Raw genomic sequence first — 25842 nt, 5'->3', positions numbered from 1 at the left:
TGAACCACGGATGGATTCTTAGGTCTGTCGGGTAGCACCCTTGCGCGTGCGCGTGTGGGAACAAAAAGGCCGGGCGGAGTTGGAAATGAGTACCTACCTATATACAACGAGCAGAGTGAGTACGTGGCGGATCGGACATCTCTCGGCTGGGCAGAGCAGCATCACGGCGTTGGGGATCTGAAGAATCGGCCCGGATATGTACCAGCGGTATGCGATACTAGAGTTTTGCATGGTCATGGTCTTTGCGTTTTTAGACGACATGGCACGGAACTGCAGGAAGCAAAAGGCGGAGATACACTTTTTTTTTTTTTTTTCTTTTCTAATCTGATTGAACCTTTCTTGTTTTTGACTGGCAAGAAAAGCACCCAGCCCTTGAGGTTCGAGAAACTCGTTTGTGCTCAACACCCTGTGACTGAAGTGCCTGTACTAGTAATTACTTGACGGATCAAAGATCCTACGCCCACCTGCCGACCTTGCGTTGAGTGTGGTAGCCAGGGAGCTCGGCGTGAGGAGCTGGTGTACCCGAGGTACCACGTTCAGAGAGGGATATTATGGCCCAATGCGCCGTTCAGTTCAGTTCCCCGACATGGCGGCACGACATCCTCACTGGACCCGTGAGCGATATGGTCTCGGCGGTCCCCCCCCCCCCCGTCTCCAGCTCAAGCCCCGCCATGGCTGGGCAATTCGATGCATGGCCATCCCTCGAGCTTCGGCCTCACCGCTTTCCGGACCTTAGGGTTCCCCGCGATGGATTCGACGAGGGGGGGGAAGAAGCGAACAAGGCAAAAACAAAAAAAAATGATCAGAAATCAAAGCAAGGTTAGGGTTCATTAGAGCTTTGGCAATTGGCCATGCAAGAAACATATCCCTCCAGGTTACCTATGATGATGATGACAATGATGATGATCACCGAGGCCTCAGATACACCTACACGAATTATCCAGCGTAAGAGATGTCCAAGGTATTACCTACCTACTAGTACATAGTATGTAGGTCAGGTAGGTACTGTATTATTACCCATTCGTCCTCGATCCCGTCCCTGGGATGCGCAAAAACCGCTGGACCTGCTGGACGGACCCCACCCCACCACCATCATGGACCTCGCTGGTGTGGATCGAGGCCTGCTGGTCAGCTCGACCGCGGGGCAAGGCGATTTGCTACCCACCTTATCTTATCGCCCCGCATGACCTCACGGTGTTGCTGGGGCAAAGAAAACTTGGAAGAAGCTGACGCCAAAAAAAAGAGGGGCCCAGGATTCCGTCGAGCAACCCAAGGCGCGGAAGAAGCGAAAAGACGCCCTTTTTTGGCGCCCCTCCGGCACCAGAAACGGTGCCCAAGCATACCTATGAGGAGGGACGAGGCTCTTCCGCCATCGATGGGCAGCAATATGCTTTGCATGGCCGCCATTGGCGTAATCCTCGATCGATCCGTCCCCCAAGGTTCCAATCCCAGCTGCGCAATGCCGCGGGGTGGGTGTGCTTCAGGCACCCAGAGCGAGGGACGCCCGCCGCGCTGGGCTGAGCTTTGCCGCCAGATCGCGGTGGGCCTGAGAAAAGTTACCTCAGGATACCTCCAGGCCATCAGCTCCCGGCGGGGTTGAACGCTCGCGCCCGCCCCATCCGCGGCGCAGCCGCATCCTAGAGCGCCAGGGTTGTGGTTCCAACATCCCATCTCTCACCACCCATTACGGGAGCTAGGGAGCGTACCTCGACAACAGACATCATGGACATCATGGTGGCATGTCAAGGACGGAGGGGGCGGACCCGACAGGCCCGACGGACCCATCCGTGTCGGAAACACGAGGGTTTACCACCTTCCCTCTCTCTCTCTCTCTCTCCATGCTCCTCACAAGATCTCGGGCTGCCTGCCGTAAGTGCCTGGCCCGGACCAGCCGCGTCGGGCGAGGCGGTTACCAGGTGCAGACCGCTGCTCCGGCGACAGCTCGGGTCCCCTCTGAACCCTCCGGAATCCTGCTTTCCCCCAGGCCCTCGGCTCTCCAAGCCCCCGGCTGAAATTGACGGAACGTGGTAGAAGAATCACCGGCTTCCACGGCGAGAGATGCAGCGCTTGCTGGAAAGCATTGCAAAAGTTGTAGAAGCGCAAAGATTTGCTTCGAGGGCGAATTTCCCAAAGGGGGGGGGGGGGGGGGAACAAGGCGGTGGTTCAGGAAAATTCCAGGGATGACTTGAACGAGCCGTTTCGCCCCCGGCGTTGCCAGGGCGTTCGAGAGGGTGCCAGAGGTAGCTCGATGTACCGTGTGGTAGTGGGGTGGCAGAACCCCACGGAAGACCGTGGAAAGAGCGTCCCAAAACTCAAAGCTGCGCTTAAATTCGGAAGGCTCGACTGCCCCTCCTTTCCACTTCACACTTTCCACACACTCCAACCAAAACTTCTCTTCTTCCCAAAACACCACCACACCACCATTCTGAACGTGATCCCGCCGCAGCCAAGGGATTGTCTTCGGAAGGTTTTTTTCGGTTCTGCTTTTCTCGATTCCACAAGTCCGTACGTAATACAGAGAAGACGCACACAAGATGGCTCCCGCCGTCGGCATTGATCTGGGCACGACCTACTCGTGTGTGGGCGTGTTCCGTGAGGATCGGTAAGCTCATCCATCATTCCCCCATGACCGCACCTCTCGGAAGGTCGGTGGGCAAGATCGAGCTGGAGGAGGGGAGGGAGGGGCTCCGGCGATGCGGTGGGCGCCAATGCCGCCCCATCTGCGCGCCAGGATCGACGTCATCATCTTAGAACCCCCCCCCGGTTCGCCGTCTACCCCGCCATCCGGAACCGGTCATGAGCTCCTTCAAACCTCCAAAACAATACGCTCTAACACGTCTCACAGCTGCGAAATCATTGCCAATGACCAGGGCAACCGGACCACCCCGTCGTTCGTGGCCTTCACGGACACGGAGCGTCTCATCGGCGATGCCGCCAAGAACCAGGTCGCCATGAACCCCTACAACACCGTCTTCGACGCCAAGCGCCTCATCGGCCGCAAGTTCTCGGATGCCGAGGTCCAGTCCGACATGAAGCACTTCCCCTTCAAGATCATCGACCGCAACGGCAAGCCCGTCATCCAGGTCGAGTTCAAGGGCGAGACCAAGATCTTCACCCCCGAGGAGATCTCGTCCATGGTCCTGACCAAGATGCGCGAGACCGCCGAGTCGTACCTGGGCGGCACCGTCACCAACGCCGTCGTCACCGTCCCGGCCTACTTCAACGACTCCCAGCGCCAGGCCACCAAGGACGCCGGTCTCATTGCCGGCCTCAACGTCCTCCGCATCATCAACGAGCCCACCGCCGCCGCCATCGCCTACGGCCTCGACAAGAAGGTCGAGGGCGAGCGCAACGTCCTCATCTTCGACCTCGGCGGCGGCACCTTCGATGTCTCCCTCCTGACCATCGAGGAGGGCATCTTCGAGGTCAAGTCCACCGCCGGTGACACCCACCTGGGCGGTGAGGACTTTGACAACCGTCTCGTCAACCACTTCGTGGCTGAGTTCAAGAGGAAGCACAAGAAGGGTCAGTGAATTTCTTGTTCTCATCCTGGCCCTTTGTCGTCCTTGAAACCAAATACTGACTTGCATTCCAGACCTGACCACCAACGCTCGCGCCCTTCGCCGCCTCCGCACTGCTTGCGAGCGTGCCAAGCGCACTCTGTCGAGCAGCGCTCAGACCAGCATCGAGATCGACTCGCTCTTCGAGGGCATCGACTTCTACACCTCCATCACCCGCGCCCGCTTCGAGGAGCTCTGCCAGGACCTGTTCCGCTCGACCCTCGTTCCCGTGGACCGCGTCCTCACCGACGCCAAGATCGACAAGACTCAGGTCCATGAGATCGTCCTCGTCGGTGGCTCGACCCGCATTCCCCGCATCCGTGAGTGTCCCTCCTTTGCTTCTTGCCCCACGGCACACCGACTAACCTCATTTCCTTGACAGAGAAGCTCATCTCTGAGTACTTCGGCGGCCGCGAGCCCAACAAGTCCATCAACCCCGATGAGGCCGTTGCGTACGGTGCCGCCGTCCAGGCCGCCATTCTGTCGGGCGACACCTCGTCCAAGTCGACCAACGAGATTCTGCTTCTCGACGTGGCTCCTCTGTCCCTCGGTATCGAGACCGCTGGTGGCATGATGACCAAGCTCATCCCCCGCAACACCACCATCCCGACCAAGAAGTCCGAGGTCTTCTCGACCTTCTCCGACAACCAGCCCGGCGTGCTCATCCAGGTCTACGAGGGTGAGCGCCAGCGCACCAAGGACAACAACCTGCTCGGCAAGTTCGAGCTTACCGGCATCCCGCCCGCTCCTCGCGGTGTGCCCCAGATCGAGGTCACCTTCGACCTGGATGCCAACGGCATCATGAACGTCTCGGCTCTCGAGAAGGGCACGGGCAAGACCAACCAGATTGTCATTACCAACGACAAGGGTCGTCTGTCCAAGGAGGAGATCGAGCGCATGCTTGCCGAGGCCGAGAAGTTCAAGGAGGAGGACGAGGCCGAGGCCCGCCGTGTCGCTGCCAAGAACGGCCTCGAGTCGTACGCCTACTCGCTGCGCAACACCCTCAACGACTCCAAGGTCGATGAGAAGCTCGACGCCGCCGACAAGGAGAAGCTCAAGAGCGAGATCGACAAGGTTGTCGCCTGGCTCGACGACAACCAGCAGGCCACTCGCGAGGAGTACGAGGACCACCAGAAGGAGCTCGAGGCCGTCGCCAACCCCATCATGATGAAGTTCTACGGCGCTGGCGGCGCTCCCGGCGGCATGCCCGGCGGTGCTCCCGGCGGCTTCCCCGGCGCCGGCGGCGCTCCGGGTGCCAGCCACGACGACGGCCCGACCGTCGAGGAGGTTGACTAAACGACTGGTTAGCATGAAGAACCATGCGTTTAGGGGTCGGCGTTGCATTCTTTTCTTTTTGTTCTTCTGGTAGAATGGATTTCGCATCAGCGAGCTGCCGCATGCAGCCGTACTGGGATGCGGAGTATCGGGTTATGGAAGACCTAGATCTGGTTTCTTTCTCATGATACAGGGGAAAAGTCAGGGAGGCATGGGCTGTATTTTAAGTTACGATTCCCGATTCCTTGCAATGAACAAAGGATCATCGACACAAAAAAAAATGACTGTCCAACTGTGTGATGTGTGTGTCGATGTGTGAATGTCCGATGAAGGAATCCTTGGCCAAAATCTTGGCTCTCCTTATTATGAGGCTCTTTTCCCGTTTTCGCTCTGAGGATGATAGTTACACATTACCTACGAAGCATTGGAGGGTTACGTCCAAAGCCACCTCACTGAGAGCCATCCAAGTTTGTTCATGAAATGCATCAAGACGTTGGGCGCTGGGCAAGCTAAGCTAAGCTAAGCTCAGTTGGCAGAGGCAAGAGGTGTAACAAACGGTGAGGGAGATGAGGTGGTCATTCTTGAAAGCCGATGTTGATACCAACCCTCGGTTTCTGAGCGAGGGCGAAGCTCGAGATTACAGCAAAAAAAATAGAAAAAAAATAAAAAAAAACCTCATGGCGATAGGTTTCCCAACTAACTCCAATCTTCCTTGCTTACTGTTACACATGCCTCCTATATCCTATCCTATCCTAGCCTATCCTCTCCTCGCTTACCGTCTCTCTCCCTCTAACGCTTCTCCTTGGCCTCCGGCGTTCCCATCCCTCGCCCCCTCGGCCTCCTGAACCCGCCTCCGCCTCTCGAAATCTTCCCTCCGAAACTCGTCGTCATCCGCGATGGGCGGCTCGAACGCGGCGCGGAACGCCGTGCCCGGGGCGACCCGCTCGTCGCGGCTCTCCCAGACGTCCTCGCTGCTGGGCCGGCCGCCGCCGTACTTGCGCGCCTCCTTGGCGCGGTAGTGCTCCCGGACGGCCTCGGCGCGGGCGTCCGGGGGGTAGGTGCGCGTGCGCATGCAGAACCAAAAGTCGTCCCACAGCTCGGTGCAGGGGCGGACGGAGCCGTAGCGGTAGACGGCGTTCCACTGGGCCCCCGGGGTGTGGCAGTGCCAGGCGTAGTCGAAGGCGTCGCGGCACGACATGGTCGTGGGGTAGGTGTGCTCGCTCATGGCGAGGGACTGGGGGGAGCGCTCCCGCCGGGGCGGCAGGGGGGTGGTGAGGGTGCCGGCGGTGGTGGTTGGGGAGGGTTCGGGGGCGGCGGGCTTGAATGGCCAGGGGAGAAAGGAAGTCCAAGGGGAAGAGGGTGAAGATGAGGGTTGTGATGAAGGAGGGGTAGTCGTCGTCGTCGTCGTTTGGGGCTGGGATGTTGATGATGATGAGGAGGAGGAGGAGGAGGAGTTGTTGGTGTCCTTTATGAGCATCTGCATGAACATGGCTACCTCCTGGTCGGAAGACGACTCGGTCTTGGGCGAGGGGGCTTGGGTCTGCGTCGGTGCTGCAGGGGGTGTGGGTGTGGGTGCTGATGATGAGGATGAGGATGAGGATGAGGATGAACCCTCGGAGGGGTTCGCCGGAGGCGACGACGACCAGAGCCAGCCCATTGTGTGACGGCTTTTTGAAGAATTCTAGAGCGGTCGATACAAGAGGCTTGAGACCGGAGACGTTAGGTAGGGGTGAGATGGTTCATGAACGTGGTGTCAAAGAGGGCGAGGGCCGAACCACCCATCGGGTTCACTTCTTTCATCTTCCACCCACAGACTTGCAGTTCCGATGGGAAAGACCTGCGGTGCTTGGTGTGGGGCACATGGTGACAAGGCTTGGCAAGGAAGTGGGGCAGGGACTTGACCGTTTTGAGGACAAAGCGCATGGTTCTGCTGGTTTGATGACCTCATCGCGGGGACCTGCATGCGGTCGTGCCTGACGGATGCCCCTCCATTCAGGACCCAAAGGAAGGAACGAGGAGGGGCAGAGCAATGGAGGGGCAGAGCGATGGAGGGGAAGATACGGGCTTCGATACGGTCCAAGGTCATCGAGCCGATAGAGACAAAACAGCTTTCATTTCCCAATGGCAGCATCCTGATTCATTCTGGTTCCTCACCCATCTCATCTACGGAAGTAGTTACACAACAAACATAACTATTGTGCCGATTGCCTTGCATGCACCACCCCCGCCATGTCCCTCTGAACGACGAACCCCCAGTTCGTTCCACAGCAGCCCCCATCCCCCGCCATCACCAGCCTCGCCAGCCTCGACAACCTTTTGGCCGCACGCGCGCTGCCATGAAGCCATGATCCCCCGGCGGGCCTTACTTCGCCCGGCATTCCGGCCGCTCTGCGCATCGCCGCTGGCAACGACGCTGGCAACGACGCTCCCCGTGATTCGGCACCGTCCGCCCGCCGTGTGGGCGTGTGCCCACAGGAGCCAGCGGTTTGCCAGATGGAAGAGCACGGTCGAGGGGGTCGGCAGCGTGAACATCGCTAGCAGCGAGACGACCGGGCACATTGACACCCGACCCAACGAGTCGGTCCTTTTCTTGGACAGTGAGTGAGCTCCTGCCTTTACGACATGGCCTAGGGCCTAGCAGAGGCAGCTTCTGCTGACCGTCAGACCTCTTCCCTGTCAAGGTGACCTCCCTGTTGCTGTGGAGATCCTGGGATACCAGCGATCTCCTACGGCGATTCGAGACCGCCTCGTCCCGCTTCCTCGACCCCGTCCGCCTCATCAAGCGCGCCCTTCCCGAAACCCTGCCTATCAAGGTCACCGAGATCATCCCTCGCTTTAAGGAAGGGGGCGTCTTTGTCAAGTTTACCTATCCGCGGGGCGTGTCCCTGACAGAGATCGAAAGTATGCAGAGAGCCGACGCCCCCGCGGAACGAATGAGAAGCTTGGCTAACAGGCCCCCTAGAGGACTTGATCCGGTCTCTCGAACAGAACCCCATCACGCCATGGTTCAACCCCTTCAGCAACGTCAAGTCAGGCCTCATTCGGGGCCGGCCCTGGCTGGAGGATCTCTATCGCCTTCCCAAGAGCCGCCTCAGGGTCGAGTTTGTGCCGGCCGAGGCCTCGGCGCCGCCCTCGGAGCTGTCCCAAGAGTCCCTGTACAGCATCTTCCGCCGTTACGGGAAGATCGCCGACATCGTATCCCAACCTCCCGACTCCAAGGTCCTGCCCAAGTATGCCTACGTCGACTTTGTGGTACGCATCCGTTTCGGCCCGCGGTGCATTTCCCCCCTCCCTACATGCTTGCTGACTGCTGCAGCTGGTCCGGGATGCCATCATGGCCCGGAACTGCATGCACGGGTTCGTCCTCAAGGAGGAAGGCAGCAAAAGCCCGACCCGGCTCCGGATATCGTATGAGCAGCGCGTGAAGCCTCACGTCGTCTGGGACTGGATCACAAATCATACAAGGATCGTTATCCCCATCATCGCCGCTTTCCTGGCCGCCTTCACCGTCGCCGTCTTTGACCCCATCCGCGAGTTTTTCGTCAGGGTCCACGTTCAAAAGTCGCTCGAGTTCACCGACAGCAAGCTGTACAAATGGCTGAAGAGCCAAACCTCCGACATTCTGACGTTCGGCAAACGAAAGACCCAGGACGCCGCCCTCAACGCTCTCTTCACCCAACGCAAAGACCTCATCGATTCCCTGCAGAACAGCCTGCTCGAGACGGTGGGCACGTTTGTTGTCGTCTATGGCCCGCGTGGCTCTGGCGGTCGCGAGCTCGTCGTGGACCAGGTCCTCCAAGGTCGCCGCGATGTCGTCGTCATCGACTGCCGACAGGTAGTCGAGGCGCGAGGCGAGGCCGGCACCATCCGCAAGCTTGCCAACCAGGTTGGCTACCGGCCCGTCTTCTCGTGGGCCAACAATCTGAGCAGCATGATCGACCTCGCCATCCAGAGCACCACCGGCGTCAAGGCCGGATTCTCGGAAAACTTTGAGACCCAGGTAGTCAAGATCCTCCAGACCGTGGGGGCGGCGCTCAAGGACGTTGCGCTCTCCGGCAGGAAGAAGGCCGACGCGGATGCGAACCTCACCGACGACGGCTATCTCGAGAGCCACCCGGAGCAGAGGCCCGTGGTGGTCATTGACAACTTCATGCACAAGAGCGACGAGAAGGGCATCATCTATGAGAGGATATCCGACTGGGCCGCCGCCCTGGTGCAGTCCAACATTGCCCACGTCATCTTTGTCACCACGGATGCGTCCTTCTCAAAGCCGCTCACGCGAGCCCTGCCCGACCGCCTCTTCAACCAAGTCACCCTTGGCGACCTGTCTCCCGAGGTGGCCAAGCAGTTTGTTCTCTCGCAGCTCGAGGCGGACAACAGCAAGGAAGCCAAGGCGAAGCACAAGAAGACCGCTCCTCCCCCGCCCGTTTCCGAAAAGCAGCCCCGCTGCGACCTCTCGGAGCTCGACGAATGCATTGACGTCCTCGGCGGCCGCCTCACCGATCTGCAGGTCCTCGCCCGCCGCCTCAAGGTGGGCCAGAGCCCCAAAAGGGCCGTCGCAGACATCATCGACCAGAGCGCTTCGGAAATCCTTCGCATGTACCTCCTCGGTAACAAGTGCGGCGCCCTCGGCAACAACGGCAGCTCTGGCAGCAGGAGCGGCGGCGGCGACGGCGAAAAGAAGTGGTCGACCGAGCAGGCCTGGTACCTGGTCCGTTTCCTGGCCACCTCGCGAGATCAGGCGTTGCGCTACAACGAGGTTCTCCTCACCAACACGTTTGCATCTTCTACCTCCCCTTCGGCAGCGAACCCCGAGGTGGCGCTCGAGTCCCTCGCCGACTCGGAGCTCATCTCCATCAAATCCGCCCGCGGCCGCCCGGCGACGATCCGCGCCGGGAAGCCCGTCTACCAGGCCGCGTTTCGCCGGCTGGTGGACGACCCGGTCGTCAGGGCAAGGATGGACTTGGCCATGCTGGGAGAGCTGGTCAAGATCGAGGCCAAGACGATCGAGAAGGCCGAAGCGGAGCTGGCCGTGCTCGCGTCCCTGCCGTCCCAGCCGTCCCAGGCGGCCGAGAGGATCCGGTACCTGCTGGCGAAGCTCGAGGGAAGCCAACGGAAGATTGTCGGGTTTGAGAAGGAGATGAGTGGGCTCAAGAAGGTTCTGGCGGAGAAGGTATGAGGAGATACAGGGGCCGAGAAGGCGTAGGGGCCGGAAACCCTTGGAGGATATGGATGGGCGCAGATACCACTTTGCTGGGTTGTCTTGATGGCAGTTGGCTAGTTAGTTATCGGCAAGTCACTCCTCTGTAAAAAGATGACAAAGCAAGAGAATGGAAATGGTTTGGACATCTCCCTTTCAAGAATCCTGCGAAGCAAATAACACGAAGCATTTGGTATCCTCAAACTTTGGTGAATAGCCTCCTCCACCCAATATCCCGTGTAGAGTAGAGATACCAAGCAACACTCCCCGAAGCCGACCCGCCCGAAAAGCACAAACGCTCCTCCCGGCAACCCGCCCTGAGCCACACAACCCACCACCCCTTTCCCTGCACCAAAAAAAAAAAAAAAATGAACAGCATGATCGATCATCCTTTCCACCCGCCCGTAGCACAAATGACAAGCGAATCACAAGCCAATCCGAAAGGTACAGCAGCATGGGGCTACACAGTCTACCATGCTAAAGATGGATCCCCCTTTGCTTTTGCTAGCTTATTCTTCTTCTTCTTCTTCCTCCTCCACTTCGCTCACCTCAACCTCCTCGTCAGCGTCCTCCGGCTCGGACGGGGGCGGCGGCGGGGGCTGCGCGGCGACCTCTTGGCCTTGGGCGAAAAAGATGCGGGCGCTGCGGTCGTAGTCGTTTTGGATCGTGTACTCGTTGTCTGGCAGCCGACGTTAGACAGGGAAACGAAATGAAAAAAAAAAAAAAAAAAAAGGTCACAAAGACTTACACCTCGGGACGATGAAGATGCCACCGCGGCCGATGCGGAAGCTCGTCTCCTGAACGGTCACCAGCACGCGGCCTTGGTGGACGAAAAAGATCATGAAGACCTTGCGCGAGTTCTTGAGGCGCTTGACGGCGCCGGGGGGCAGGTCGACGACGCCGGCGCCGATGAAGCCCTCCGAAAAGACCTTTGCGTAGCGGAACTCGCCGCCCACCACCTCGGTGGTCTTGATGGCGGCGCCGCTGATGGCGAGCTGCTTGTCCATGACGCTGACCAGGTCGTTGGGCGCCGGGGGCGCGTACTCGTACTCGGGCTGCCACACCACCACCTCGCCCGTGACGGTGCCCGGGTCGAGCTCCCAGGCCTCGGCCGGCCCATCGTCGTCGTCGTCATGCTCCTCATCGTACCCGCTGCTGCTCCTCCGCCTCCTACCGCCCTTGCCGCTCGCCCTTCTGCCTCCAGCACCGCCGCCGCCGGCTCCGCCCCTTCGGGATCTTGATCGCGTCCTCTCGGGCTCGGGCTCGTCGACCCGCACCACCTCCTTCACGCTCGGCAGGACGAAGCGGCCCTTGTGCTTTCTCCCCAGGAACGCGTCTTCGGCCTCGTCCTTTTCGAACTCGACGTGCTCGTTGCGCCAATAGGCGAGCGGGCGGTACGAGGTGCGGCCGGAGCGGGTGCGGACGATGTTGGAGTCGACGCCGGGGACCTCGCGGCGGTTGATGAGGAGGCCGCGGGACTTGGGGAGGGGCGGGCGCGGGGCGACGGCGACCTGGGACACGTCGCCGGGGTCGACCGAGGGTTGGCGCTTGCGCCCGCGGGGTTTCGGGGCCGCCGCGGGCTCGGCCGCCTTCTTGCCGGCGGCGCTCGGCTTCTTGGGCCCTCGCTTCTGGCCGGCGGCGCTCGTGGCGCTCGTGGAGGCGGCATCGGTGCGTTGACGCTTGGGTTGGGGTGCGGGGGAAGGCTCCTTAGCGGCGGCGGCGGCGGCGGCAACGACGGCCTCGTCCTCGTCGAGGGAGCGTCGCTTTTTGGAGCCGCGAGCGGCAGGCTGCGGCGGGGCTTTCGCGGCGGGTTTCCCGGCTTTCGGCGGCGCCGCTGCCGACTTTGCCTGGGCGGAGCCGTTCTTGGGCGGCCGACCGGGCTGCTTCCGCGCAGCCGGGGCTGGCGGATCCTCGTCCTCTGCTTCTTGCTGCTCTGGTTCGTCCACCTCCGCGTCCAGCATGGCCATGGATTCCTCGACAAAGTTGTTCACCTCGTCGTCGTCGTCATCGTCGCCATCGTCGTCTCCATAATGATCCCCGCCGTTGACCCCGTGATCCTCGTCTTCGTGTTGTTGCAACGACTGGAAGCGGCTCTTGGCGGCGCCGTAGTTGTCTGTCCGGGCAGGTTGGGAAAGCGAGTGAGGGCCGCCGTTCGCGACGCTCCTGAAGTCAAGCTTGCGCTTGGTTGTGTCGGCGGCCGGTTGGCTGCTGAACCGGGGCGCGTCGTCTCTAACGACGGCCCCGCGCGCGGGGGATGACGAGTTGCGAGCGATGAGGCGGTTGCGCTGGGCGGGCGAGTTGAGGAGGCCGCCCTTGGCGGGCGACCGGACGCGCTGGGAGGCGGGCATGGGTAACCTAGACGGCTGGCCGTTGATCAGGGTCGCGGGGCCAAAGCCGGATGCTGCGCGGCACACAAGGTCAGCACGCCCAGGAACTTGACTCTCGGCTGGCCTCTGAGGGAGTAGTATTCGTACTTGCTGTGATATCCATCGCCTCGTCCCCGCTTCCCTCCTCGACCGACACGTCCTCGTGCTCGTCCTGTTCGGACTTGGACGGGGACGAAAAGAGGTTGTCAAGGGGCTCCATGCCATGCTCGTCGCGCAAGCCCGAGTCGGGGACGGTGACGCCGGTTTTCCTGCCGACGACGCCGAGCTCGTAGACGTGGTCGCTCGGCGCCACGGTGGTGCGACGCGCCGCCATGGACGGCCGTGGTGCCATGGTGACGGTGGTGCTCTCGCGGATCAACGGGGGCTGCTGAAGGGCTGGGGGGGTAGCTCGGATGCTGGCTGGCGAGAACAACAAGTCAAACAAAAACCCAAAATAGAGCTGCCGCGGGGTATCAATTGGCGCAGCGCAGCCCTTGGACAAAGGAGGAAACCAGCTGCGAGATTCCTTTGTTGTTTACACGTTGTTGACCTGGGGTGCCGGATTCTTTTTTTTTCTGGGCGGATGGGGGGACGACAACAACCGCGTCTTTGTGTCTGCATCTTGCGACGCTGCAGAAGACCAGAGCCGGGGGGCCCACTTTGCAACGGCAGAGGGACGCGCGTGATTGGCTGATCTCGCGACGCGTCGGGACCCGGATGGCACGCGTCAAGCTCGGCCCCTCCAAAAGCCTGCCGGGCCCGAGCGAGACATGGGGGGAAAGAGAGCAGCGGCATGCCAGGCACCTATGGTGTCAAGAGGCAGGCAGGGGAAGTACCTAACTACCTACTGCGTACACAGTAGATCCAGTCCCTTGGTCTCCAGAGGGTGGGTTCCCCATGACTTGGACTTGACGTGCCTTACCTGAATGGTTTCTATTGTTTCTTTCCCTCTTTCCACGCTCGACACACACGTAAGGTTAAACTAGTAACTAAATACACCACGCTACCTAGGTACACTCCCTTACCTAGATACCCTATAACTACCAAGAAAAGAAGACAAAGAAGAAGACGAAGCGGAACCTCGTTTCCAAAAAAAAAAAAAAAAAAAAGAAAAGAAAGAAACAAATTCAACCCCATCCTCCCATCCGCGACGTCCATTCCAAACCGACTCCTAACCCCCCCTATCGCTTTTCCCGGCTCAACCACCCGCCATGGACGACTCTCAGCAGCCCGACGAGGACACCTCCCTCTCCACCACCGCCTTCCTCCCCCCCTCCATCCACGAAGCCGCCCTCATCGCCGGCGACACGTACTCGCACTTCTCCCCCGTCCCGCCGTCCCTCCTCCCCGGGCCCGACGCCCCGCCCGGCGCCGCCGGCCCGCCCTGCTGCCTCGGCGTCGACGAGGCCGGCCGCGGCCCCGTCCTCGGCCCCATGGTCTACGGCGTCTTCTACCTGCCCCTCCCGCTCTCGGACCCCCTGCTCCGCGCCGCCCACCGCTTCGACGACAGCAAGGTCCTGACCCCGGCCGTCCGCGCAGCCCTCATGCAGACCCTCTGCACCCCGGCCACCGACCTGCACGACGCCTGCGGCTGGGCCGTCACGTCCCTCTCGGCCCGCAACATCAGCGCCGGCATGCTGCGCGGCCGCTCCGCCGCCGTCTACAACCTCAACGCCCAGGCCATGGACGCCACCGTCGCCCTCATCCAGGGCGTCCTGCGGCGCGGCGTCAACGTCCGCGAGGTCTACGTCGACACCATCGGGCCCCCCGCCGCCTACCAGGCCAAGCTGGAGCGCGTCTTCCCCACCATCAAGATCACCGTCGCCAAAAAGGCCGACAGCTTGTACCCCTGCGTCAGCGCCGCGAGCGTCTGCGCCAAGGTGACGAGGGACGTGGCCCTCGAGGTGCTTTGGAAGGCGAGGGGGCGGGCTGCTGCTGTTGCTGCTGCTTCTGCCGCTTCTGCCACTTCTGCGGCGGCGGCGGCGGCGCGGACATATCCAGAGCAGGACGGGGAGAAGGAGGAGGACGAGGAGGACAAGGAGAAGGCAGGGGACGAGGCAGGGGAGCAAGAGCAAGACGAGGCCATGGCCTGGGGCTCGGGCTACCCCTCCGACGCGCGGTGCGCGTCCTGGCTCCGCGGCAACATGCACCCCGTCTTCGGCTGGGGGCCCGAGTGCCGGATGAGCTGGGGCACGGCCAAGGATATGCTGGAGGCGGCTCCCTCCAAGGGCGGCGGCGTCCGGGTCGACTGGCCCGAGGAAGACCCGGACACCCAGCGCGTGACCGACTTCTTCGCCGCCTCCAAGAACGGCCAGGAAGAAAAGACAGACGAGCTGGCGGCCTGGTTCGGGACGCCAGCGGGGCTCGAGGCGTTTTGATCTTCTTGCTTCCTTTTCGATACACCTCCCCGGGGGGGGGGGGGGGGGGGGCACTGTAGCGTTTGTTTCTGGTGGTTGATAAGAATGGATCTTGGTGGGCGTTGGGACATCACGGGCTATGACTATAATCATCGTGTTTGGACTTGGGACCGGGCTAGGAAGACGGGAGCTTCTATCCTACAACGTGGCAGCTGAGGCTAGCTAAGCTGTTACATTATGCAAGGAATCATTGATACCTTACGCATAGGAAACCAGCCACGCAAAAGAGACCCCCTCCCCGAAAAAAGAGTCACCAAAAACACAACTAGGTACACAAACAATTCTTACGGAGCATTCATATCCATACATGATGCCAACGGTCTAAAAATCATCATCTTCCTCCCCCTGCTGCGACACCTTCTTGCCCTGGCTGTCCAGCCGGTCCAGGCTAATGCCGTTCCCGCCCTGCTTCGCCGGCATGGCGATGGCCTGCCGGACCGTCTCGTTGCTCTGGAGAAACTCGCGGAGCTTCTCCTTGCCGATCTCGACGGCCTGGTTCGACGCCGCGTTGGCCATCTGCATCATGGGGCCCAGCAGGTTGAGCGTGTAGGCGACGTACGTGCCGCTGCCGAGGATGATGAGGAGCATGAAGAGGATGGGGTTGCGGAGAACTGCCGGCGCGTGTCAGCCAATGCCCAGCCCGAAAGGCAACACAGCAGGCCCAAGAATGCAATAGCGATAAGCACTTACCCATGACAATCTCGTTCCACCCCAGCACCAGCAGCACCGCGTAAAAGTACAGCGGCACCTGCGTGATGCCGCCGATCGCGCTCCGCTTGGCCTCCACGTACACGCCGTCGGCCATCTTCTTGAACCTCACCACCAGGTCCTGCCTCTTGCTCTCGCCCAGCACCGTCACCTCCTCCTCGAGGCTCTTGCCCTCCTCCTCGTCGACCCCGCCGATCGGCACCAGGTCCTCCTCGTCCTCGGGCTCCGTCCCCTTGGGCTGCACGCCAACGAAGCCGACCAGGTCGGGCGCCGCCTGCGTCTCGCTCAGCCGGAACTTGGCCAGCAGGGGGATCAGCGCCAGCGTGCTCTCCCTCGCGCGCGTGTACACGCCCTCAATGTCGTCGGTGGGCCGCCAGATGCGCGGGACGCCCTCGTCGTCGTACCGGAACTTGTCCTCAAAGTTCTCGCGCAGCTTCATCAGGATGTTGCTCTCCATCATCTCCTCCTCGATCTTCTCGCGCAGCGCGACCCACGACTTGCGCCGCAGCCGCCAGAGGCCGACCTCGACCTCCTCGGGCGAAGCCTCGAAGCTTTTGGCCCGGTCCGAGAAGCGCGTCTCGGCCTCGCCGACGATGCCCACAAAGGCGGCCCACACGCGATCCCACAGGTCCTTGTCCGACGCCGGCTTGTCGCCGCTCTCGGGCGCTCCCGACCCGCCGCGGCCGGAGCCGAGCTTGTTGAACTCGAGCCCGACGGCGTCGTTCAGCCGCGACCGGACCCAACGCTCGACGCGGATCGCCAGGCGGCGCATCTCCTCCTTGCGCAGGCGCGCCGAGACCTCGTCGAGCTCCTTCTCGAACATGCGGTACTGGGGCTTGAAGTTGGTCCAGGCGACCCCCTGGATGAGGAGGCTCTGCGCCTCCTTCTTGAACGCCTCCAGAGACGTCTTCTTTTGCTTCTCGACGATCTCGGCAAACTCGTACGACCCGCCCGACTTCTGGCCCGCCTTGACCGCGTTGGTGACGGCCTCGCTGAAGGCGGCCACGCCCGCCTTGTGCGCCGCCGAGAGCTGCGTCTGGTACAGCGCCTTCAGGCGCGCGTCGATCTTGGTCTCGAGATCGGCCCGCTTGGCGGCGTACACGCCCTTGTGGTAGCGGCTGGCCTGCGTCTCGAAGGCCTTGACGCACTTGTCGCGGGCGCCCGAGCCGGCGGCGCCGAGGTCGGGGAGGACGACGAGCTTGCCGAGGCGGGTGGCCTCGGCCTGCTGCTCCTCCAGCGGGGCGATGACGGCGTCGAAGCCGACCAGGACCTCGCGCGAGATCTCGTCGCAGCGGAACTGGGCGAGGAGCTCCTGCTGGGTGGGCAGGTCGAGGTCCTTGTTGTTGACGATCTGGTCCCAGACGCCCGAAGCGTACACGGACAGGCCGTCGGCGGGGATGCGGCGGTGGTACTCGGGCAGAAAGACGCCGCCTTGGAGCTCCTGGTCCTTGGAGGAGCGGTGGCCGGCCGTGAAGCGCTTGCTGAGCTTATCCACCTCCTCGAGGAACTTGTCGGGCTGCAGGATCTTGTGCGGGAGGGCGGCAAAGGCAAAGTCAAAGTAGTCGTCGATCTTGGAGTTTTCGAGGCCCTGCGGCTTGGCGATGTTGGACCAGATGCGGGTCAGGTCCTGGATCAGGGTAGCGCGCAGGTTGGCGAGCGGCGTGTTGCCGATGTGGTCACGGATGACAAAGAAGAGAAGGGATCTCGTCTGCGATCTGGAGGCGGGGAGGAGGAGGTTTGTCAGTCGGCCGGCGGTCATCCGCCACCCGGTCGTCCAAGGCGCACGTACTGTCTATCCTTCAGGAACAGCTGCAGGTTGACCTCGAACACGGTCTTGAGCAGGCCCATGTTGGCGCCCTGGTACAAGCCGACCTGGTGCTCCCAGATGTTGACGATCAGGACCTCGCTGGTGGCCAGGGCGAACAGGGCGCTCTTGCGTTCAAAGTCCTGGTCCTCGCCGCGCTCGCGGCCATCGGTGCCCTCGACGTCCATGACGAGGATGTTGTCGGCCATCTTGGTGCCGTCGGCGTGGGAGCTGTCGCGCTTGTTCTTGGCCATCCAGATGCCCTTGGTGGTCTGGCGGCGGGCCGTCTCGGACATGACGTCAAAGTCGGTCTTGAACAGGTGGTTGAGCAGCGTCGACTTGCCGGTGGACTGCGAGCCAAAGACCGAGATCAGGTGGTAGTTGAAGCCGGCCTCGGCAACGTGGCTCTCGGTGAGGTATTCATTGAGGTTGGTGCTGAAAGCATGCGGCGGTTCGCGGTTAGCGAGTCCCGGGTCTTGAGGGACCTGGAGAAGCCAAGCAAGCAAGGGGAAGAAAGAGGGAGAGGAGGGGCACCAACGTGAAGGCTTTGTCCTCGTCGATGATCTGAATGCCATGCTCGTAGCTCTTCGCGGTCGGCTTCTCGCCGACCGCCGCGAAGTGGCCGTTCATGGCGGCGGCGCCTGGTGGCCTGGGCCGGGACGGGACGGGACGGGACGGTGATGTTGCACAGAGGCGATGTCAGAAGGAGAGGGGGGAGGAGGAGGAGGAGGAGGAGGTGGGGGGGAAGAAGCAAGAAGAACAAGACTGCAAAGCTAAGCAAGCCAGGGGCGATGTTCGGTTGTCCCTGTCGGACCTGCACACATGCCCAAGATGCACCTGATGCAGGGCAACACAATTTTTGGCCGTTTCTCCCTGTGGCCTGTGACACGCGGTTGCCGTGCTTGCCGTACTTACCGTCGTCGTGGGGAAGGGGGGGCTGCTGATATGATGAAAGTGGAAGCTGGCCAAAGGAGATGGCGCTAAACCGAAACGGGCTGGCCTGGGCCGAAAAAAAACTGGGTCTCGGCTGGTCAACGGGCTTCCTCCCGGCGAACCCTCCCCCATCAGGTCGCATGACGTCCTGCCATTCACGAGGTCTCAACCATCGACACCTACTGTACAGCCCGCACTGGGCTGGCTCTTGTTGGACAAGCACGTGTACATCCTGTGGCAAATGGATGGAGGGAAGCCTCCACGTGTAGGCTCCGTGAGGTGGTTGGGTTGCGTGCACGCAGTAAATAGGTTTCAGAGGGGTTGGACGGGCTGTTGGGGCTTACACCCAAAAGTGGTCTCCCTTGCATGGAAGAAGGTACACAAGAAATAGGTATTATTACTGGATAAGGTACCTACGGCCTTGGAGACACTTGAGGCAGGAGAGGCAGCGATGTTGCTTTGGCTTGACCACGGGCTGGGGCTCGGGCAAGTACCCGTGGGTATAAGCGAGGGATCTCCTGTTGCTTGTTTTTCTTTTCGAGTCCTCCCTTTTCGGTTGTTTCCCTTTTCCTTGTTTTTTCTCTAGCATCTTCTGCTCCCTTCTTTTTCGTTTGCTGAGTCCCTTTGAGAGGCTCGGAAACCAGCAAGAGACAAAACCAGATATCTGGATGAGCCGACGTCGAGGCCGACGTTCTTCGAATTCTGTCGGATTCCACGGAACTTCCCATGATCCCGGCCGTCTGTCGCCTCCTCAGATTTGTGTCTGCGCTGTTGGAGTCTTCTTGATGTCTCGCCAATGACGCATAGACTATGCGCGGAACCATAAACCGAAAGATTAGCTGGAGGGATTCATAGTGTTTACCTATTCGTCTTCTGTCTCTTGTGCCTTAGCGACAGCTGCCACGTGGACAACATTTTGGGTATTAATCAATTCTTCAGCTTCACCAACGCTGACAGTCGTTATTCTCGGGATGGAAGCACGGGGGGCCACACCGTTATCTTCCCAGCTCTAAGGTTGGCATGAGGTTGTGTTGAGGAGAACGCCAAGGAGCAAACAGCGCATGCCGAACAAACAAACAAGCAGCCAGCAACTCCAAGGCTGCTCATGGAGTTGAGTCGATCGGAAAATGGTTTCCATGTTTCATTGTTTCGACTTGAACGCGGCCTGCGTCTCGCGTCGTCCGCTTCGGCCCGCGATGTCAGCTTGTCATTGCATCACCTTGACCAACGGCGGCCAATCGGTTCGCTTGCCCCTCCGTTCCCACACCAATGCACAATTAGCTCGCCCCTCTCTTGAGCCGATAACAACAACGCCCGGCTGAGGCACCGCAACAAGATACGCTCCGGGCTGCCGTTACAAGCGCGGTTGTGCCAGCCCATCCCATTCTCGAGGTGCACCGTTCCGTCTTCCCATCTTGATCGGCACGCCCGTGCTTGTCCTCCAACCCCGTGGGGACGTCCTCCTCGTCAAAGTCCTCGGTCAACGTGACAAGGGCCATGCCGTCCAACGTCGACCCTGCCATCCTCGAAGCTCTTGGGCTCGAGGCCACACACGCAAAGCTGGTGTCTCACGGAGGGTCTGGGTTCTCGTCAACGTTCAAGCTGGTTGCGGAGAAAGACGGTGAACAGGTTGCGTACTTTGTCAAGACGGGACATGGACGAGATGCTGAAGTCATGTTTCGAGGTAAGGGGCATTCGTTATAGATATTTGTCCTATATTCTTAGGTTCCTTCTTTTTGAATTCTTTTTCGTGCTTCGATCCTTGCATTCTTGTCATTGTTTTTTTTTTTTTTCTTTTCATCAAGGCTCTTCGTTTGATTGCGAGCGCTTTTCCAGTGGAAACCAACCAACCCCCCCCCTCTCACCTCGTAGCCTCGGGTTCCAGCATCCCTCCGAGAATACATCGTCTCCTCTCGCTCACCTCTGAAACCCTTGAAGAAATAATATCATGATAAAGTATCTAGATACATACGACCACGACTAACCCCCACACCAGGTGAACACACCTCCCTCAACGCCCTCCACTCCGTCGACCCCTCCCTAAACTTTGTTCCCCGCTCCCACGCCCACGGCGCCATGCGGTCCTCCTCGGGCAAGTTCTTCCTCGTCACCGACTTTCTCGACTTGGGCTCCTCCGCCCCGGGCGGCACCGGCCTGTCCCTCGCCGCCAAGCTGGCCAAGGTCCACACCACGCCCGTCCCCGCGCCCCCGGGCTTCTCCAAGCCCATGTACGGCTTCCCTGTGCCCACCTGCTGCGGCTCGACCGAGCAGGACAACACCTGGACCGAGTCGTGGGCCGACTTTTACGCCGAGCGCCGCCTCCGCTCCATCCTCCGCGAGGGCCTGCGCCAGAACGGCCCCGACGCCGAGCTCGCCGCCGCCGTCGAAACGGTGGCCTCCGCGGTCGTGCCGAGGCTGCTCGGCGCCGACCACCTCCGGGGGGCGTTCCCCGTGGTGGTGCACGGGGACCTGTGGAGCGGGAACCACGGGCGCGGCAGGATCGGCGGCAAGGGCGGCGCCGAGGAGGTGGTCTACGACCCGGCGTGCGTGTACGGGCACGCGGAGTACGAGCTGGGCATCATGAGGATGTTTGGCGGGTTTGGGGGCGGGTTTTGGCGCGAGTATGAGAAGCTGGTGCCCAAGGCGGAGCCCAAGGAGGAGTTTGAGGATCGGGTGGCGCTGTACGAACTGTATGTGCACGTCCCGAGGGTGTCGGGGATGTCGGGGGCGAGAGGAGCGGATGCATGGCTGACCGGCGAGCAGGTATCATCATCTCAACCACTTTGCGCTGTTTGGCGGCGGGTATCGGAGCGGTGCCATGTCCATCATGAGGAAGCTGATCGCCAAGTACGGAGGGACGCGGTGATACCTGCTGGTCGTGGCTGGGCGGGCTGGGCTGCTTGTGAGTTGTTGAATAAGTATTTTGAACCGGGTTCGATAACATAATCTCGCGGCCCTTGAGCTTCTTCGTGATTCGGCGCAACGCTCGGAACAAAACGGGCGGCTGATGACCGGGCCTCCATCTCCCCCCCTGGATGAGAAAGATGGCCGACGAAAGGGTGCCTCTGCTCTTCCAGACGAGGCTGCCGAAGCATGTACAGACGTATTCATTCGCCTCTCGAGCGCCAATCCAAGACCCGCTAATGCCTATGATGAACGCGACATTCTCCAGAGAACCGATACCCAAGAGTGTTTTGCGTGATGTTTCAGCAGTCCTCGCGGCCTGGCGATGGACTTGGGTTGGAAGAGGCCAAGCTTTCTGGCGTGCGTGGGGCGTTGGCTGGCCGAGGAGGTGTTGCTGGCGGCTTCGTCTGCCCTCCATGACCAGGTCCATACAGCGGGCTGAGCCGAATCATTCCCCCGTCGGGACCTATCAACATGGACGGGAAGCGGATGTTGGCCTGCTGGGCGTAAGCATCAACCACGGTCACAAGTGCGGGACGGCTCTCGGCGGTCCAGGGAGGGCAACCCACCTCGTTCACGATGCGCGCATATTTCAACCCTACGTCATCCGCAATGAACCTCAACCTCCCCTTGGCCCACGCCCGCTGCTCCTCGGTCGCGAAATCGCAGTTCTTGACGCACGTCAGCGACCATATGAGGAATTGCGCCGGCAGCGCCTTCGACCCGCCTTCCTGGCCGCACACGAACCCGGACAGCCTCTCTGGCGGCCGCCCGGACCCCGCCCCGGGCACGAGGGGCTTCCCGTTCAGGCTCCCGCCCAGGTGGTACGGGACGGACGCAATGATGTCGGAGATGGCGGCCTGGCTGACGCGATGCGCTCTCCCGTGCTCGGGCGCGGCGCGGTAGTCGGCCGGGGCATGGGCCCAGGCCGCCAGCCGGACCGCGAGGGCAGCGAGCAGCATCCGAATGACGCGCGCCACGTTCCACGCCATGGCGGTGACAAAGTCCGGGTAGACGTCCACGCGGCCCGGGAACGCGTCCGCTTCGTCGTAGCGGACGAACCCCCCTCGCGCGTGCGGCCCGAGGTCGGCCTCGGTCACCGTGCCGACGGTCCTGAACCGGAAGGATTCGGGGACCGAGGCCAGCCAGTGGAGGAGGTCCCTGTCCAGGTCGTGCACGCGCCTGAGGAGGCGGCGTTGCTGCGCCAGCGGTTCTGGCTCGTGGGATCGGGAGGAGGGCGTGGCGACGAGGAAGCGATCGACATCGGCGCGCACCTCGCCGTAGGCGAGGGCGAAGCGCTGGCATCGGGAGAAGAGGGTGTCGGTGTTGCCGCCCGACATCCACCAGTCGGAGCCGAAGGGAACGGGGGCGCCGGACGACAGGGTGCGGGAAATCTTGCGAGGGGTTAGAGGGCGGGAAGGGAGGGAGAGGGGGTTTCAAGTCCAGCGTACCAGATGATGCCTCACCGAGTTGAACAAGACCTTTCCTGTCGGAGTCTGGCACAGCTCGTCTCGGCCCCGCGTCTTGACGATGTTCACGGCGCCGTCGATGTGGGTGCGCCACGCCAGCATCCCGCTCTCCTTGCGGGCGGTGATGTTCTGGAGGAGGACTCGGGTCAGAGGGTGGTTTGGGGGAACGCGATCCGCCGCGCGGGAGGAAAAAGCAACCAGCCAAGGCGTAATACCTCGTAGAGGGTCAGCAGCAACACGGCGGCCAACGTCGAGTCTGCTCGAAGCAGGGTCGGGCTCCCCAGCGCTTTGTGCGTCTGCGCCAGAGCCAGCGTGTGCTCCTTGAGCGACAGCTGGGAAAGATCAACGCCGTCGGCCGTGGAACGGTTGCCGAGAAGGGCAAAGGCGCAGGCGTTGAAGGCATGGTACAAGGCCGTGCCCTGGGCCTGTTCCTTCATCAGAGGCACGAGGTACTCCATGAATCCATGCGGAGCGCTGCCCAGCGGCAGCAGGACGAAGTTGGAGGCAAAGTAGCATGACGCTCGGTGGGCCAGGGGGATGGTCAAGGCCACCTCGGGGGGCGGGCTGAGCGCTCGCGGCCGCTTCGACGAGGCCTCGGGATCTTCCTGCACGAAGATGATGGATCGGTGGCGCGTCGACGGTGGCTGCCGCTGCCGCTGCTGGTGGTGCTGGTGGTGCTGGTGGTGGTGATGAAGCTGGTTCCGTTGGTGCCGATCATCCGTTCTCTGTAGACGCCTGACGGTTGAGCTCGTCTGGTCGCGGTGAACAACCTCAAACTCGGGTCGGTAGCCGGCGCAGATGCGCCGCGATTTGGCGCATCTCTGGCAGGTCGGCTTGCCCTCGTCGCACTACATCGTCGTGAACGGAACGTCAGAGCCGAGCCGGCGCATTGTGACGAGCCCGCCTGCGATCTCTTCCGGAGCTGTAGGATCCCGGCGCAGCGACGCCCGTGATCCAGAACGGGACGGAACCTACCTTGATCCGCCTTGCAAGACAGGTCCGGCAGCCTCGCGAGGGCTTCCCGCCGTACACCATTTCAGGGGAGCCGTGGATCGTCCCTCCCGCTGTCGCTTCGGAATCGGTTTCTGCGGCAAGGAGCGTGAGACACCTTGGAATCGGGTCGCCAGCGCACGCCGCCGAGCGCGTTGTTGAGAAAGGCCATCGTGAGATAACTAGTTAGTTAGCGTGATGCTGGCCGGCCAAGCTCGGCCTAGGCCCTAAAAGGTCATGAGGTTCCTTGCCGAATCCCGGGCGTGGCCCGCCCTTGATACGCCGCGCAAGGGTCCCCCAGCGTCGGCAAAGCCCAATCAGCTGCCGCAACCTCGCCGCGAGCCCACGCGTCCTGGCCCCAGATGGAGACCGTGCGGGTCTGTGATCTCCCGCCAAGGTGTTGGGGCGGAGGCCGGGGCGTCCCAATGTCGCCACTCAGCCCATGGACAAGAAGAATTCACATGTCCAGGTCCTCAAGTTGGTGAGACGTTTCTCAGTATTCTCATTCCCAAGGGTGTACACAGTACTGCGTATGTAATACTAGTAGAGCAATATCCTCTCGTACAAGCCATGGTACATGCTTATTCTACGTAACCATGTGTAATTACAGACTCTGTGGCCATGAATCTTCATCGAGTCTGGCGTGCTGGATTCTGCACCTCGGTCCCGAAACACGACACAGCAACAGTGCCTGGATAGGCAATTCATTCATGGGAATCGGACTCAACCCGAGGAAAGCTTGGTTTTCACCTGATCTTCCCAGAGTCCACGCCGTCCAAGTCGCCTCCGCTTGATCCGGATGGTTCTGCTCCAGTAACAACAAAACAAACGCCACACGTGACCCCCCTCCCCCCCCCCCCCCCCTTTGCCCCTTGCCATGATGAACCGCAAACGCTCTTCGGCTTCAACGGTCAACGCCACAAAGCCAAACCACTTATCCGGTCATATTCTTTTTCAACGGGAGCGGCCCTAGCCAGGCACCGACGCGTCGATCATGCTACGTTATCATGTCCCAACGGCTGCTACGTCGCCACGCGCGCCGGCTCCTACGCTCGGGACCTATGCCCTTCTTGGTTCCAGGATGCGGGTGTCGTGGCATCGCCGGTCAAAAGCCAAGAAGTCCACCACGCCCCGGAGTCGTTGCTTGATCTGCAGCAGCGCCAGCTGTCCCTGCTTCATGCGCGCCGGCATCGTGGCGGCGGGCTGGTTGTCCACCTTGGCGCGGACGTACAGCATCCAGTTGGTGCCAACGGGCGTGAGCGTGGCCGGGTTGGGAATCTGCCGCGACGCGGCAGGCTCCGTGCTGGTGGCGCTGGGCGCTAGGTAGTTGCGGGTCAGGCAATACTCGATCCCCTCGAGCCACCAGCGGTACGACTCTTCGATGAGGCTGCATTTCAGCCTGCAAGAGCCAGGGGTCAGCCAGGCAGGCGAGACGCAAAGAGGACCGCAAGGGGGGTTGGCGCCGAGCCCGGACGAACCTGAACTTGTTTTCGGCGAGTATCCTCTCGGCCCTCGGATCGGCGATCTCCAGCATCCTGCGCTGGGTGATGGAAGGGTCGATTTGGCGGTTTGTGGGATCCGGAAAATCAGTCCAACGCAACGCGGCGCGGTTCGCAGCAGCAACTTCAATGTAGGCTGGTTTCGGTCTGCAACGAGGGAGGAAGAGCGTGATCAGCGCCGGAAACCAACCACGTCGGGCACCAAAAGGCAGGCTAGTAGCTCACTCTACTGCCGAGTCGTTGGCAGCCTCAACCTCGTCTGTGATGTCGGCGCGAAGCTGCACGACGGATGGCTGCTTGACCAGAATCTGATGCAGCTCTTGCCATTGAGGGGTCGTCGGTGCCCGTTCCCTTTGCAGCTGCTTGATGGTGTGCAGGCCCTTGGCCGTCGGGTCGGAGGGCTCATAGTGCTGGATGTGCCGGTAGTAATGCCTCTCGGGAGTGCCAGCCACACCGCAGAGAATGCTACGGGCCCTCACCACAACGTCGTCCGGGACGAATGATGTGAGGAAGATTTCGTAAGACATGGCGGAGATCTGCGCGAGATGAAAGACACGATGGTTCAGCTGGCGAGTAGAGAAGCCTTCAGAAACGACGCGATGGATCTTGTATCTTTTGTTTGATTGATGGGTTCCCCAACTTTCCGTGTTTGGTTGTTGTTGAGTTGGTGGATGAGTCTCTGGTCAAGCTAACTACACAGTAGTTAATTATGCTGAA

The 25842-nt window shown here is 61.2% G+C and overlaps 9 protein-coding genes across 9 annotated transcripts; 4 read left to right on the top strand and 5 right to left on the bottom strand.

The window, feature by feature from the left end:
* Window positions 1–2534: 2534 nt before the first annotated feature.
* Window positions 2535–4856, top strand: VTJ83DRAFT_6243 (uncharacterized protein; the record flags this gene model as incomplete). The annotated part of the gene is made up of 4 exons (XM_071012933.1): window positions 2535–2602; window positions 2846–3525; window positions 3596–3880; window positions 3943–4856. The coding sequence occupies 4 exons, from the start codon at window positions 2535–2537 to the stop codon at window positions 4854–4856; spliced, it is 1947 nt and encodes a 648-aa protein (XP_070863870.1).
* A 751-nt stretch (window positions 4857–5607) lies between these two features.
* On the bottom strand, window positions 5608–6492 carry VTJ83DRAFT_6242 (uncharacterized protein; the record flags this gene model as incomplete). The annotated part of the gene is made up of 1 exon (XM_071012932.1): window positions 5608–6492. One exon carries the CDS (start codon window positions 6490–6492, stop codon window positions 5608–5610), a length of 885 nt encoding a protein of 294 aa, XP_070863869.1.
* Window positions 6493–7179: 687 nt separating this feature from the next.
* VTJ83DRAFT_6241 (uncharacterized protein) lies at window positions 7180–10014 on the top strand (the record flags this gene model as incomplete). Its single annotated transcript, XM_071012931.1, has 4 exons — window positions 7180–7432; window positions 7500–7736; window positions 7798–8087; window positions 8152–10014. 4 exons carry the CDS (start codon window positions 7180–7182, stop codon window positions 10012–10014), a joined length of 2643 nt encoding a protein of 880 aa, XP_070863868.1.
* A 530-nt stretch (window positions 10015–10544) lies between these two features.
* VTJ83DRAFT_6240 (uncharacterized protein) lies at window positions 10545–12753 on the bottom strand (the record flags this gene model as incomplete). The annotated part of the gene is made up of 3 exons (XM_071012930.1): window positions 10545–10714; window positions 10784–12436; window positions 12510–12753. 3 exons carry the CDS (start codon window positions 12751–12753, stop codon window positions 10545–10547), a joined length of 2067 nt encoding a protein of 688 aa, XP_070863867.1.
* Window positions 12754–13612: 859 nt separating this feature from the next.
* On the top strand, window positions 13613–14779 carry VTJ83DRAFT_6239 (uncharacterized protein; the record flags this gene model as incomplete). The annotated part of the gene is made up of 1 exon (XM_071012928.1): window positions 13613–14779. One exon carries the CDS (start codon window positions 13613–13615, stop codon window positions 14777–14779), a length of 1167 nt encoding a protein of 388 aa, XP_070863866.1.
* Window positions 14780–15139: 360 nt separating this feature from the next.
* Window positions 15140–17960, bottom strand: VTJ83DRAFT_6238 (uncharacterized protein; the record flags this gene model as incomplete). Its single annotated transcript, XM_071012927.1, has 4 exons — window positions 15140–15429; window positions 15509–17241; window positions 17316–17765; window positions 17869–17960. 4 exons carry the CDS (start codon window positions 17958–17960, stop codon window positions 15140–15142), a joined length of 2565 nt encoding a protein of 854 aa, XP_070863865.1.
* A 1800-nt stretch (window positions 17961–19760) lies between these two features.
* VTJ83DRAFT_6237 (uncharacterized protein) lies at window positions 19761–21129 on the top strand (the record flags this gene model as incomplete). The annotated part of the gene is made up of 3 exons (XM_071012926.1): window positions 19761–19947; window positions 20260–20953; window positions 21027–21129. 3 exons carry the CDS (start codon window positions 19761–19763, stop codon window positions 21127–21129), a joined length of 984 nt encoding a protein of 327 aa, XP_070863864.1.
* A 340-nt stretch (window positions 21130–21469) lies between these two features.
* Window positions 21470–23671, bottom strand: VTJ83DRAFT_6236 (uncharacterized protein; the record flags this gene model as incomplete). Its single annotated transcript, XM_071012925.1, has 5 exons — window positions 21470–21664; window positions 21737–22561; window positions 22619–22765; window positions 22852–23484; window positions 23612–23671. 5 exons carry the CDS (start codon window positions 23669–23671, stop codon window positions 21470–21472), a joined length of 1860 nt encoding a protein of 619 aa, XP_070863863.1.
* Window positions 23672–24685: 1014 nt separating this feature from the next.
* VTJ83DRAFT_6235 (uncharacterized protein) lies at window positions 24686–25652 on the bottom strand (the record flags this gene model as incomplete). Its single annotated transcript, XM_071012924.1, has 3 exons — window positions 24686–25025; window positions 25105–25272; window positions 25351–25652. The coding sequence occupies 3 exons, from the start codon at window positions 25650–25652 to the stop codon at window positions 24686–24688; spliced, it is 810 nt and encodes a 269-aa protein (XP_070863862.1).
* Window positions 25653–25842: the final 190 nt, after the last annotated feature.

This window comes from Remersonia thermophila, chromosome 6 (assembly GCF_042764415.1).
Source record: "Remersonia thermophila strain ATCC 22073 chromosome 6, whole genome shotgun sequence".
Classification (NCBI taxonomy): domain Eukaryota; kingdom Fungi; phylum Ascomycota; class Sordariomycetes; order Sordariales; family Chaetomiaceae; genus Remersonia; species Remersonia thermophila.
The sequence above is the reverse complement of the archived record's forward strand: the minus strand, read 5'-3'. Positions and strand labels throughout refer to the sequence as shown.